The following is a 14,687-nucleotide window of genomic DNA, read 5'->3' on the forward strand; positions in this document are numbered from 1 at the left end:
GTTGAATACGATATAAAACAAAGAAAGGATACAATATAAATATTTAAGAAGCTCAAACCATTTGAACACAAATCGGTTGGCCCTTGAAAACCAAATAATTGATTAGTCTACTAATCGTTTTACTATCCATTTGTGACTATTGATTATATTAGTTATAATTTATTTTCTTCATCAAGACACACAAGTTCTATTTTACATTTTGAACAATCTGTCTTCAGTTGTATCAAGAGTGCCTTGACATTTTTCATTGGGACAAGTGTTTTGTGAGTGAAACCATAGTTAGGGACTGAAGGTGATTATTGAAAGGGACGAAGGATGTCATGCTATACTTTTTAAATATGCAATGCTGGTAGTGAGTGACATATCGGATGACACCCCTCTGTGTGCACCATTGTACTGTGTGTGCCTGTGTGTTATTGTGTAAAAGGTAGGAAGGGATGTGTTCCAGTTACAGTATTCCTAAAAGCCCTTTTTAGACTTGGAAGCTAAAAGGGCAACAGCTGTAAACTCACTGTTCACTCTGCCTCCAGGTGCAATAAGCAGAAGTTTGAAATGTTTAAACTTCAGCTGCAGAAAATGGGAAAATCTGTGATTATAAGCTTAAAAGAGCCTCAATGTGTTGCATGCCTCTGTGTCTGATTGCGTGCAAACTTGAAAAAGGAAGCTGATAATCGTTTTTCCTCATGCACCCGATTCAAAGTCGTCATTCGAAGTACGGCTTTACGTAATCGAGGGGCCTGTTTGACAAAGAGTATGTTTGACCTGTGTCACATAACGTCACAGTTGGCATCGCATCAAAGTATTTACTTTATCTTATACCGTACTAAAAATACAGGGACATAACCTAATTAGGCTGTATTGCATCAACACTCAAGAACAAAGGTGAACTTTCCCCAGGATGTCACTGATTTGATCTGATAAGTTACTGGCTGATGTGAAACTATTCATCATACCCAGGTGGCAAAGTCATTTTACAGACATGTTGTAAAAGGTTTTCCACCAGAAATGATATCTAGGACCTTCAAAGATCACAACCTGGGTGGACAACCCGGTGAACTACTGGAAAGCTACAGGCAGCGAAATTCAATATGGTCACCACTTTCTTTGCAAAACCCTTTAATTGAAGGTTTTCTATGTTATAGGACAAGGCAAACCGAGTCATGGAAGTACTTATCTGGAAGTTGACATCAAGTTGTTAATGTCAAATCAATACCCTTTTATTATGTGTGCAAAAAGCTTTCTGGGACACTACCATGAATATACCACCATGTGTACTTTGAAAACATTTGTACTGTATATTCAGTGTAGGTTACTTTTTTCCCTTTTTTTTCTTAAGGAATTCAAATTTCTCTAGTACTGGGCCATATGAATGATTATTTTGTAATGAATGATAATTGTGTCGTATGGGCAAAGCCAATTTTCAGTTAATAACTAAGAAGAGATATGTGAAAAGTGAAATAAATGTTTTGCCAGAAGGAATTTTGTTTATTTCATGATCATAATAGGATATTTTGCATAACAACAAAGAAATTGATTTGCACAAATAATAAAAGGGTATTTATTTGACACTAACAACTTATCTGGAACAACTTAAGAGAGATACGTTTAACTCGGTTTGCCTTGTCCTATAACATAGAAAACCTTTTCAGGTGCAGCAGAAATGCATTCTCTGTTCAGGAACTTGTATGCTCTCAGTTTGCCCAGATCAGAACCCTCAAAGTGATCAACTTTGGATGTATACACAGTTATGGTGAGGTCTCGGGAAAACCATCATGTTAACTTTTGAACATGTTCTTGTCAACCATCATTGACAAGAACGCACACATCGCCAAGCCAGAAATCCTGCCATGCAAATAATTTGGATGGTCTCTGGAGTCTGGACAATGGGCATGTAGTTCTGGTACGATCTACTTTTCATTGCATTTCATTTCAAACCTTTATTTAACCAGGTATGTCACATTGAGATCATTGATCTCTTTTTCAAGGGAGACCTGCAGCAAGTAGGTTACAAAGCCAGCTTGGCCTTTGTCGATGAACAAGACAATCTCATGTGTATGTCTCGAAGGCTATCAGAAGAACTGTTCCTGTGCAAAGAAGGCAGTTCCATGCTATATAGGGTGCTGTTGCCAAGGACTGGCAATCACATGCAGAAGAATACACACTGCCACACTTGAGAGCAGTGACAGCAGCTGTGACTCAGAAAATGACTTGTGGCATGAAGATTTAGCGTCAATTTGTTGTTCAGGAACTTGTATGCTCTCAGTATGCCCAGATCAGAACGGCCTCAAAGTGATCAGCTTTGGATGTATACACAGTTATGGTGAGGTCTCGTGCCTGATTGAGGAGGTAATCTGTTATGGCATCGGCAGGTTTCTCACCAAACTCTTGACTCTGCAGGTATGTCCAGAGTGACTCGTGCAGCTCTTGAACCATGCCTTCTTGCCAGTGAAATATGGATAACTCGTGGTATCTCTACCACTCAGACTGTGGATGAAGGGCATGGCACAACACTGTGAAGGTCCCAGTGCCACAACCATTTCATGTATAGGCAGGTATGCATTCTGGCCTGTTCTCACACACAGCTCTGTTAGATCACTGAGGTGCGTTTCACCATAGTACAGGCATGTGGTAATGATGTTGATGTCATTGGCATGTATGACAACTCTGTCAACTCCCTCATTCTGGACACTGTAGAGAGTGTGGAGGAAATAACAGTTCTTTTAAAAATGTCCATTCTAGTGGACATCAGGACCATCTTCATGGACTTAATGACTCAATATTGTTGCTGGAGACAGAACTGGAGCAGACCTTTTCTGTACCAGATAGTTAAGGGAGATTCAGATGTTGAGCTCTCAGATGATGAGAGAGATGAGGCTTTCACACCTTGAATAGAAGAGGGTCAAGAAGAAGGGGAAAAAGATGCAGGAGGCTCCATGAGCGCACAGATACAGACATAGAGACAGATAGGGACGAGCTGGAAAGACATGGCCCCCTGTGGGTCAAGAGTAGCACGTATGTCTTATTGTTGTTTTTATTTTAAGTGGAGCCATGAAAAATGAGAATTGCCTCAGGAATGCCAAGTGTGTCCCTATGAGCATGGTCAACTGGAGAACACATCCATACATCTAGTTAAGATGACCCTATAGCCCGCCGACTGGAGTCCAATGAGGTACTTTTCCCAGTACATTGATTACAAAGTCTTTGCAGATTTGGCAGCATTCCAAAAACCAAACAAGTTATTTAGTGATCAAATATACAGCAATGTTCAGATGAATTACTTATTTATTGTTTAAATAAAGGTGAATGCTAATTCGGCTGACTTTTACATTAGATCTAATTCATAGATAGGTTATATTTACACCATAACGGTGCACAGCTGATAGAAAAGGACTGTAGTTTTTAAAGATATTACTGATTTTCTTTGAATTTAAGAATGTAAATACTGAGTCTGAAATAGTATAGCAATATGTTGTAAAATTATATGAAAGCATGCATAAAACTATACATCTTCAGATGTTGTTATTATGGCTGTGTGTACCTTGTGTACACCTCCTAGTGGTTAAAGCACGTTATTGAATTATTGTTTTTATGTGTTATATTTGATTAAAAAAATATTAAGAGTACATACTTTCATAGGGGGAAAGTATAAATATAGAAATATAGAATATAAAAAATCAAGAAGATACTATAAGTGATCTCTACAATAAAACAGTTTAGTGCAGGATGTACACAGACATTAATAGGAGGAGGTGCAAAACAGAAAAACGAATTAACCTTTATTTAAACATTAAATAACAGATTAAGGTCTTCTTTCAAATAAGAAAAAAGCTTTGGGGGTATCTACAGATAAATATTAAGCCTGACAAAGTACTTAACGTCTAATATATTGCTTTCCTGCAATGTTAACTATGTTGAAGCACTTATTTCAACTGATATTATACATATTAATTATACTCTTATGTATGTAGATATAATAAGAAATATGCAGAATATAACAGTGGTGGAGGTACACACATATTGATAGTAGTGTTAATTTTGTTGACTAAAACTATGACGAAATATGTTCGTCAACGACCTTTTTTTCCATGACGAAAACGAGACGATGACGAGACGGCACCGACGGCAGTAAACAATAACTGTAACGAAATCATCATGCAATATCGTTGACGAAAAGTGACGAGATGAAAATGTAGTTTACTAAATAAAAACTATGACAAAATCTCTTTACTTTCGTTGACGAAAAATGAGGAGACGAAATATTATCAAAGATAACGTTAAATCTCTGATAGTCAGTTTTTCTCCCAGCAGTTCCATTTCCGGTGCTGCGGCAGCTGTTTCTGTGCTGCGCGCGGCGGTACATTTGAATTACACCGGGCAGCGGCACAATATGAACTGTCAGGAAGACTCGGGTCTAACTCATGGTCTAACTAACCTTATTTAACAGAAAATAAAATGGCAACAACAGGGCTTAGGAGCAGTGGTCGCGTTAACCGAATACCCCCCCGTCAGCGCGAGTGAGTGATAAATTGTGCAATCGACGGATAATAATGGATTATGACGGAAATGTTACAATCCTGTCCGTCAAAATGACTGACAACGAAAAAGTCTAAAGCCACCACTGCTTGGGAGAAAGAAACGATGTGATATTTGGGCCCATTTTTGCTACAATGAGGTGGAGAAAAAAAGCGAATGCATTGTTTCATCAGAAGGGAAGCAATGCGGCCAAAACACAGCTGGTAAAACCACCACAAACCTGACCAGATACTCTCTGCAAAGCTGCATTCTTAAATCATTCAACCTGTGTTTTTCATCAAATAAGGACAAGATAATCTTATTTATTTATATACTAAAATGCCAAATTATTGGTTTTGGCTAGACTAGTTTGACTGAAATGTTCTATATAATCTGATGACTAAAAAAGACTCAACAGTTTTCATTGACAAAAAGTAGACTAAAATATTTAGTTTTCTTTGACTAAAATGCTCAGACTTTTAGTCGACAAAATCTTGACTAAAATGTTTACTGTTTTAGTCGACTAAAATAAGACTAAAATGCTCAGACTTTTAGTCGACTAAAACTTGACTAAATAAAAACAGGATGAAGGTGACTAAATATGACTAAAACGGAAATTTAACAGAGGACTAAGACTAAAACTAAATTAAAAAATAGCTGACGAAATTAACACTAATTGATAGATGTCTTGTAATGCACTGTTGAGGAACCTGTGACCTAAGTTTTTCATTCATTGCATAACTACACCGTAGTTGTGTATGATATGTCAATAAACCTTTGAAAATCTTGAAAGGGATGTGCAAAATAGCCATAATATACAGTCTTTAATTAACTATTAGTAGAGAATAACGAGTAATGAATATACTTTATTACTTGTTTCCATTCATGTCAATTGCAGATACATGTTTAGTCTTCTCAAGCACCAACTATCAAATATCTCTCCTGATTGACACGGTGGACTCACAAGAACTCAGACGCACGATTCCTTCTTGACTTCAGAACTATCTTTTAATATAAAAAAGACTTCTCAAAGTACAAAGGTATCTAGGATCTACTAGGACACTCAAAAGTTCACTAGGCTCTACTAGGTTTGCTCAAAGTTACACGAGGAAATACAGACATGGACTTAGTGTTGAGACAAGACGAACCGACAAAAGACAACAGAAAAACAGGGCTACATATACACAACAGTTAATGAGGCACAGGTGCAAACAATCCAGAACAGGAGATCACTATCAAGCTGACAAGTGACACACCACCACAGGAAGTGATGACACCTGAAACGAGAGGACAGAGTCAACATCAAAATAAAACTGCAAGGCCACCAGAATAAACACAAAACAATAAGCTCACAGACTCTAACGCTGAAACCTTACAGTACCCCCCCTCTTACGGACGGCTCCAGACGTCCCTGAAGCCTGAGACTGTTCTCTATCAAAGTCAGATATAAGGGTCTTGTCCACAATGAAGCTGCCTGGGATCCAGCACCTCTCCTCTAATCTGTACCCTACCCAGTCGACCAGGAACTGTCTACCTCTGCCCCTCTTCCTTTCAGACAGTATTTTGTCCACAGTGTATACTTGACCCCCGTCGACAATCCGGGGAGGTGGAGGGGGCGTGGAGGCGGGGACCAGTCTGCTCTCTTTGACTGGTTTCAACTTGCTGACATGAAACGTGGGGTGGACCTTGATGGACTTTGGAAGACATAAACGGACAGCAACAGGGTTAATCACTTTGGCTATGGGAAAAGGACCAACGAACCGGGGAGCCAGCTTCCTGGAGGCGACATGGAGAGGAAGATCCTTGGTAGATAGCCACACTCGTTGTCCGGCCTGGTACTTGGGGGCTGGACGTCGTTTCCGGTCGGCCAATACCTTCATGCGAACGGCACTCCTCTGCAACATATGGCGAACTCCCGCCCAGACCCGACGGCAGCGGCGAACCAGAGCATGGGCTGATGGTACGGTGACCTCCTTCTCGAGCTCCGGAAACAATGGAGGTTGGTATCCATGGACACATTGAAACGGGGAGATACCAGTGGCTGATGTGGGTAAAGTGTTGTGCGCATAGTCCACCCAAATCAGATTCTTACTCCAGGTGGTAGGTTTCTCGGACGCTAGACATCTCAAACAGGTCTCCAAATCCTGATTCATCCTCTCCGCTTGTCCATTCGACTGTGGGTGGTATCCGGAGGTCAGACTAACAGTGGCTTGGATTAGGTGACAAAACTCCTTCCAAAAACGTGACACGAACTGAGGGCCTCGGTCTGAAACGACATCACTGGGGAAACCATGGATCCTGAACACATGGGACAACATGGCCTCTGCTGTTTCTTTGGCATTAGGTAACTTGGGCATGGCGACAAAGTGTGCCATTTTAGAAAAACGATCAATCACAGTGAGTATGGTGGTATTACCTGCCGATGTTGGTAATCCCGTCACAAAATCCAACGCAATGTGAGACCATGGTCTGTTGGGAATGGGCAGAGGTTGGAGAAGACCTGCCGCAGCTTGCCGAGAAGTTTTGTTCCTGGCGCACACAGGACATGCCGCCACATATTCTGCAACATCCTTCCACATCCCCGGCCACCAGAATCTGTGTCTCACCATGAACAGGGTCCTTTTGTTTCCAGGATGACAGGTAAGTACAGACGTATGGGCCCAATGAACAACTTGAGATCGAAGTTGCTCCGGCACAAACAAGCGATTCTGAGGACACCCTCTTGGGACAGGATTTCCAACATTTGCCTGTTTGACCTTGGCTTCAATGGGCCAGGTCACCCTCCCTATCACTCGGTCTGGCCGTAGAATGGGATCTGGACTCTTGGGGACTGGCTCAGGATCAAACATCCTGGAGAGTGCATCAGGCTTTCCATTCTGCGAACCAGGTCGATATGACAGAGTGAACCTAAATCTGTTAAAGAACAAAGCCCATCTGGCCTGCCTAGAGTTCAGACGTTTGACCTTCCTGATGTATTGCAGGTTTTTGTGATCCGTCCAGACCAGGAAATCCTGCTCCGCTCCCTCCAACCAGTGCCGCCACTCCTCCAAAGCAATCTTCACCGCCAACAGTTCCCGATTTCCCACGTCGTAATTCCTCTCAGCAGAAGATAGCTTACGGGAGAGATATGCACATGGATGAAGCTTGTTGTCCTCCGCTGATATCTGGGACAGTATAGCTCCAACGCCGTTGTTGGAGGCGTCCACTTCCACCACAAACTGTCGGTGGCGATCAGGTACCGTCAGGATGGGAGCTGTGGTGAACCTCCTCTTCAGTTCCAGGAAAGATTTCTCTGCCTGTGGATTCCACACAAACTGAACATGGGGAGAGGTAAGGGCATGGAGAGGAGAGGCAATAGCACTGAAATTGCGTATGAACCGTCTGTAAAAGTTAGCAAACCCCAGGAATTGCTGAACTTTCTTTCTAGAGTCTGGCGTGGGCCAATTAGCCACGTCACTGACCTTAGCTGGGTCCATTTCCACCTTGTTAGGGGAAATCACAAAGCCCAAAAATACCACAGAGTTCACATGAAACTTGCATTTTTCGGCCTTTACAAACAAATGGTTAGCCAGGAGTCTCTGAAGAACAAGGTGAACATGGTTAACATGAGTTTTCTTATCTGGGGAAAAGATGAGAATTTCATCGAGATACACAAAACAGAAAACATTCAGGAAATCTCGTAACACATCATTAATGAGGGCTTGGAAAACAGCAGGTGCATTGCAAAGTCCAAAAGGCATTACCAAATATTCATAATGTCCCGTAGGTGTATTGAAACCCGTTTTCCACTCATCCCCCTCCCGGATGCGCACAAGATGATACGCATTCCTTAAGTCAAGCTTGGTGAATATCTTGGCTCCCTGTAACAGATCGAATGCCGTAGAGATGAGTGGAAGGGGATATCTGTTCTTAACTGTGATCTGATTAAGTGGACTGTAATCAATACAGGGCCTTAATGAACCGTCCTTTTTCCCTACAAAAAAGAAACCTGCTGCTGCTGGGGATGATGATGGCCAAATCAAGCCAGCTTTGAGTGATGATCCGATATACTCTTCCATGGCCTCCCTTTCAGGACCAGAGAGAGAATACAACCGTCCTTTGGGGATAGTAGAGCCCGAGAGAAGGTCTATGGGGCAATCATACGGTCTATGGGGAGGCAAGGAAGTAGCTCGTCTCTTGTTAAACACCTCCTTAATGTCAAGGTAACACTCTGGCACTTTGGATAAGTCAGGAAAGTCAGAATGTTTAGAAGAAGTGACAATGTCCCTATCTGACGCCTGTTTAAAGTTCCCAGATCTGGGCGGTCCACTCAAAACTGTATGAGAGGCTAAACATGAACGAGAGCACTCAGCACCAACGCGCTAGCCTCTAATGGCTGATCTAAAAGGACAATGTTTAAGTTCAACTCTTTAGCCAGCTCCCAGTCTAACAAGCTCTCATCAGCCCCAGAATCAATTAATGCATCCTGAGTCACAGTTTTATCATTCAGTTTCATTTGTACCTGAGTCAGTCTTCTCGAGGAAGGGTTGAAAGAAGTCACTCGGCTCACCAGCGTCCCTCTTCCCGCTGATGAGCCTGATCTTTTGCCCGACAGGCTGCCAGAACATGACCCTGCTGGCCGCAGTAGAAACACAGCCGCTCCCGTAGGCGGCGCTGACGTTCCTCCGGAGTGAGTTTGGCTCTTCCGAGCTGCATCTGTTCCTCCGCGGCGCTAGGGGGCGCTGGTCGCTCTGGAGACGAAGTCCGGGTATTACTCCGCCAACCGTAGTGTTCCCTCTGTAACTCCCGTCCGGACAGTGGAATGAAAGCTGTTTTCTCCCGACGTCTCTCTGCTAGACGTTGGTCCACCCGGATAGCCATGGCGATGAGCGAGTCCAATTCTACAGGCAACTCTAATGGAGCTAACTGATCCTTTATGGGATCCGCTAATCCATGCAGAAACGCATCAAAAAGAGCCGCTGAGTTCCATCCACTCTCCGCTGCCAGGGTCCGGAATTCAATCGCGTAATCCGCCACTCTCCTCTGCCGTTGTTTGATGTTCACCAGGGCTCTCGCTGACTCTCTCCCGGGTGCTGTCTGGTCAAAAATGTCTTTCATAGAATCCATGAATACCCTTAACGACTGGCAAACAGGCGAGTCTCGGGCCCATTCAGCTGTTGCCCAGGCTCCTGCTCTTCCCGTCAAGTGAGATACTATGAAAGCTACCTTAGCTTGATCTGTGGGAAATGCTGCGGGCTGATGTTTGAAATGGAGATCGCACTGTATCAGGAATGGACGACAGTTTACAGAATCCCCGGAGAACTTCTCCGGTGAAGCGAGGCAGAGTGAAGACGATGGCATGGGTATTTGAACAGCAAACCCGACCTCCGCTGGACCGGAAAACTCTGCCGCAGGAACAGCAGGACGTGCCTCGAGGTGCGTAAGTATGTCACGCATCTTTTCCGCCAGGTGATTTATTTCCGTTGTCACTGTTGACTGGAAGTGTTGCTGACGGGCATTTAAGTCCTGAACCCCCTGGTTCATTGTTGTCAGCTGTTCCTCATGGTGATGCATGCGTGTTCCTTGCGCCTGCAAAGCCGTCTTTAACACGGTGGAATCGGCTGAGTCCATCTTGTTTGGTCGGTTCGTTCTGACACGGTGGACTCACAAGAACTCAGACGTCTACTACTACAGGATCTACTAGGACACTCAAAAGTTCACTAGGCTCTACTAGGTTTGCTCAAAGTTACACGAGGAAATACAGACATGGACTTAGTGTTGAGACAAGACGAACCGACAAAAGACAACAGAAAAACAGGGCTACATATACACAACAGTTAATGAGGCACAGGTGCAAACAATCCAGAACAGGAGATCACTATCAAGCTGACAAGTGACACACCACCACAGGAAGTGATGACACCTGAAACGAGAGGACAGAGTCAACATCAAAATAAAACTGCAAGGCCACCAGAATAAACACAAAACAATAAGCTCACAGACTCTAACGCTGAAACCTTACACTGATTGTTGGCACTTGACAATCACCTTACCTGCATTTTACTCAGGTGTAACTAAAGTCTGATTTAAGGGTTGTTTATATTTTACATAATTAATCAGAATCTGCAAAGTAACTCAAATAAATGCAGTGGAGTAAAAATACCAGGTTAACCTCTGAATTGTAGTGGAGTAGAATTACAAAGTAACAATGAGCTGTCATGTGGGTATATATTAATGCTATATATTAATGCTGCGCATTATGGACACAAGCGATTTTCACCCATTTATTAATTATATGTTTTACATTTGATAACACCAATGTGTTTAATACTGGCAACTTCTAATAGAGACGTCCCATAGAACATTTTGCGAAACACAATAGCCAGCATGTGTAGTTCTGGGGGGGTGTTCGATTCCAGTTTTGGATAGTCTGGCGTGGTTTCGTTCCATTTCACACAGCTGTTTGACGCTCTGCGTAACCTTACAGGGACTGTAGTCCTAAACGATAGCTGGGGATTATGGGTAGTGTAGTGTCTTCGGCCATCCTAAACTCAGAAATGTTGACAATCGCAATGATGCTCGAAATGTCCCTTATAGGCCTACGTCTGTTTCCGGTTATTTTTATTTTGAAATTCAGTTCCTGACGGACACCAAAAAAGCCCGAGATTATGGAATTAAACCAATAAATAAAAGCAAGGATAATTGTGTGTTATTGGTGAGTAAATAACAGTGTGTTATTTTTAAAAGAATAACAAATTAGAAGGAAAAAATATTTAAAAATACAGATTTCAGTATCCTGAGGCTCTGAGCCCCATTTATTTTCCTCACAGATGGCAACAAAAGTCCGAAATTATACGATTTAAAATAAAAGCAATAATTGTGGCTTGATATTGAGTAAGAACATGTTTTTATGAACCACACAGCTTCCGGTCTTCCACGACCCGACCGGAGAAAAAGACGTGCTGCAGGCAGTAGAAATACATTGCTTTTAAAATCGTGCTGTGCAACACGAAAAAAAAAAAGGGGCAAATCGTGTTGGTGAACACGAATCAATAGATTAAAAATCGTGTTGGTGAACACGAAATGCCGTGAGACTGGGTTGGACAGAGTGGACATGTTAAGCTTGACCACATCCAACTACACACATAATATGATTAAAATGTCAAAATATAAGTTAAAAAATGTACTTTGCAACTAGCCAATGTCTCAGCCTCCATTGAGGAAAGACAAAATGGTGGTAGTAATGTCACTGAAAACATCAGATGTTGTTTATGGGGCAGTTACCCCTTAATGACAGGGTGGACAGCAAATGACAGGGACACATGAAAAATGTTCAATATTATTATGAAAATAGAATATACATGATAAAAATGACTCGTTTTATCAAATAACTCTTTGAGGACAATAAAACCATATCATTTTTTTTTTTTAAATGTAGTATAATTTAACCACTTATTACACACACTGTAGTTAGCAGAGCAATGTGTGGGACATGCCAACATCACGTACATCCAATGAAAAAACAAGGTATAAAATGAAGGAAACACAAGAGACTTATCATTGTACTGATATGTGTGTAAATGTTTGGCCTTTTATAATAAGACCTCAGAGTTTCATTATTCTGCTACATTTTCATGATAACTGAGTGATTCTGATGGGGACACCAAAGTTCATTTATAGTGATATTGACCCAGCTATTTGACCGGGTTGTCCAACCAGGTTGTGATCCTTCAAGGTCCTGGATATCATTTCTGGTGGACAACCTTTTAAAACATTCCATGTCTGATTTCCCTAAAAAATTGGGTTTTGCCCCCTGGGTATCACTGAATCCTCATGTCATACCTCTGTGTGTGGTTCAGATTTGGCCTGAATTTACTTTTGAATTGAGTTGTCTGTGCTTCAGTGAATGCTTCATTACTTGTGTACTAACAGATTAAATTAAAGACACATTACATCTGTCTGCGCTTTGTATTTTTGTGGATAATATATATTTATTTGTATTCATTGTTGAATAAAGTTTAAATGATTGTATCACTCTCAAATTATTCAGTTCACTGTGTATGTTTTTAACTCCACAAAAACATCCACAGATTATCACAAATAAATATAATTTCAACATAAAACTGAAGAAAAAGAAACACCGAAAAAAGGTAGTTACAGTATGGCTTTATTACTGAAGGATCAAAATCATGTGACATTCAAATATGTTTCATAAACTTTCTGGGCATTACAAGTAGTGCATGTTTTACAGGATGTGTTGGTATAAGAAAATGAAATTCAACACAATACTATATGTAATCCTGATGTCAAACATCTTATTTTCAAGGTATGTTGATCAGTTTGATCTAATACTTCTTGAAAATCCTCTTTGCGTCCACGCCCTCGTAGTTGTAGCTCTGGTGAGAAAAGATCAGGTCAGATTCTGTTAATATATTTACTTTATAGTCTCTGCCTGAGTAATCAGGGGGTTGATTAATAATGCATTTCTGCATTTTAAGTCCTTATCCATAACATATAAGGGAATATATATGACATATAGACATCAGCTTCTGATCAAAGTGTTTGTTATATAATGTGGATTGTTGTCGTAGTTTGCATGCATAATATAAATTCACCACACCTGTATAAGTTCATCTCCTTGGACGATTCTGGTTGTTGTCAGTAGCTTTCCGTTGTCCTTCCTGTTAAAGGCCCCCTTCAACATGTCTCCCTCCATGGTCCATGCACCCTGTGGAGTGAAACATAAAGCTTATTTAAAAGGAATACTAGGTGTGAAAAGTTTTGCAGAAGGTTGATAGTTTTATGACTGGCACTGTTTGCGGTAGTGAGTACGAATCAACAGGGCACAAGGGTTCCACAATAAAAGTCATAAGTCAAGCCTTGAGCTAACAAAATGAACTCCTACTTGTAGCTCAAAAGTTAAAAGTGATCGAAATACCAACCTTATGTTATAGTATTAAGAACTCAACCGATGATTACACTTAATGACTAAAACGTAGGTAATAGGAGCGAATTGGAGTCTTTTCCTCTAGCGGTCAGTTACTATGTTAACTATAAAGTGCTACGTATGATGTTAAAGGTGCATCCACTCTTTTTCTTACTGATAGTTCCGTTCCGTCGGCCAGGCTGTACTCGAAGGTGACCCCCAGGGTGAAGTCTATTTCCAGGTTGCGGAAGGCGCTGGTCTCCTTGACGTGAAACTTGTCTCCAGTCTGTTCGAGGGTTACCTTGAGGTTGTCGTGAGCAGCCAGCTTCCTCTTCACCATGTTAATTCCTATAAACAAACACATAGAAAATATGTTCAATGGGCTCAATGAACAATCAGAGGAAGTTTGACAGGATTTAATTACTTTACAAGCACATGTAGTTCCTTTGATTGTGTATTATTTGTAGAGTGTACTGTAAGTCAAAAGGCAAACATGTTCAGTGAGACTTAAGCTCCAGTATTTGGCCATCTATTTGAGCAGTTATGGTCACACTTTAACAAATACATTTTTTAAAGTGATTAAATAAAACACACACATTACTATCAGTTTGATGCACAACTGACATTTTCACACAGAAACACAAAGATCTTGATTAAATTAAAACATCATCAGTGCTTTCTTGACTGTTATACAGTGCTTCCATTATATCTCATAACACAGAGAGTTCATGTTCATGTTCATCAGAATACCTTTATTAGTCCCACAGAGGGGAAATGTATATTGTTACAGCAGAAAAAGAGCCACAGACAGCTTGTTACATATGTTACATGCATTCAAAATGACTAGTTTTTTTTTTTTTTTTTAAACCAATGTATCGAATTCCACATATTTAAAATGATTTGATTGAATTATATAACATGTAATCAGCCTGGTTTGATATAACTCACCCATTTTTTCCATGAATTTCTCATAGTCTTCATTGCGATCAATCTTCCAGTTGCCGTTGAAAGTCATGGTGGCTGTGAGAGTGAGCTGGACAAGTCTGCAGTAAGGAGTGTCTTACTCAAAGTTTGCCACTCCTTTTAAACCGAGCTCGGTTATCTCCTCATCTAATCTCAATGCTGATGTGGCTGTTTAAAGCTCAATTTTTTTAAAGGCAGTACCCACTGATTGGAAGATGCTTTTGCCCTTAATAGAACCATTAAATCGAACCATATGTCATATATATTTCCCCTGTATATCTGTTTGCAAAGGGGGATGGTCATCAGT

At 41.2% G+C, this 14,687-nt stretch overlaps 1 protein-coding gene across 1 annotated transcript; it reads right to left on the reverse strand.

The window, feature by feature from the left end:
- Positions 1-12,641: 12,641 nt before the first annotated feature.
- Positions 12,642-14,484, reverse strand: fabp2 (fatty acid binding protein 2, intestinal). The gene is made up of 4 exons (XM_034084092.2): positions 14,366-14,484; positions 13,593-13,765; positions 13,112-13,219; positions 12,642-12,887 (listed from the first exon to the last, which is right to left on the reverse strand). Exons 1-4 carry the CDS (start codon positions 14,430-14,432, stop codon positions 12,837-12,839), a joined length of 399 nt encoding a protein of 132 aa, XP_033939983.1. The 5' UTR covers positions 14,433-14,484; the 3' UTR covers positions 12,642-12,836.
- Positions 14,485-14,687: the final 203 nt, after the last annotated feature.

The sequence above is a fragment of the Pseudochaenichthys georgianus genome, chromosome 1, assembly GCF_902827115.2.
Source record: "Pseudochaenichthys georgianus chromosome 1, fPseGeo1.2, whole genome shotgun sequence".
NCBI classification, from domain to species: Eukaryota; Metazoa; Chordata; class Actinopteri; order Perciformes; family Channichthyidae; genus Pseudochaenichthys; species Pseudochaenichthys georgianus.

What these genes read in the sequence shown, in the direction of transcription:
- fabp2 (XM_034084092.2), bottom strand. Translation starts at nt 14,432, where the DNA reads ATGACTTTCAACGGCAACTGGAAGATTGATCGCAATGAAGACTATGAG. An exon ending in GAAATTCATGGAAAAAATGG is followed by an intron (nt 13,766 to 14,365) that starts GTGAGTTATATC and finishes GTTTGTTTATAG; the next exon opens with GAATTAACATGGTGAAGAGG. An exon ending in CCGACGGAACGGAACTATCA is followed by an intron (nt 13,220 to 13,592) that starts GTAAGAAAAAGA and finishes TTCACTCCACAG; the next exon opens with GGTGCATGGACCATGGAGGG.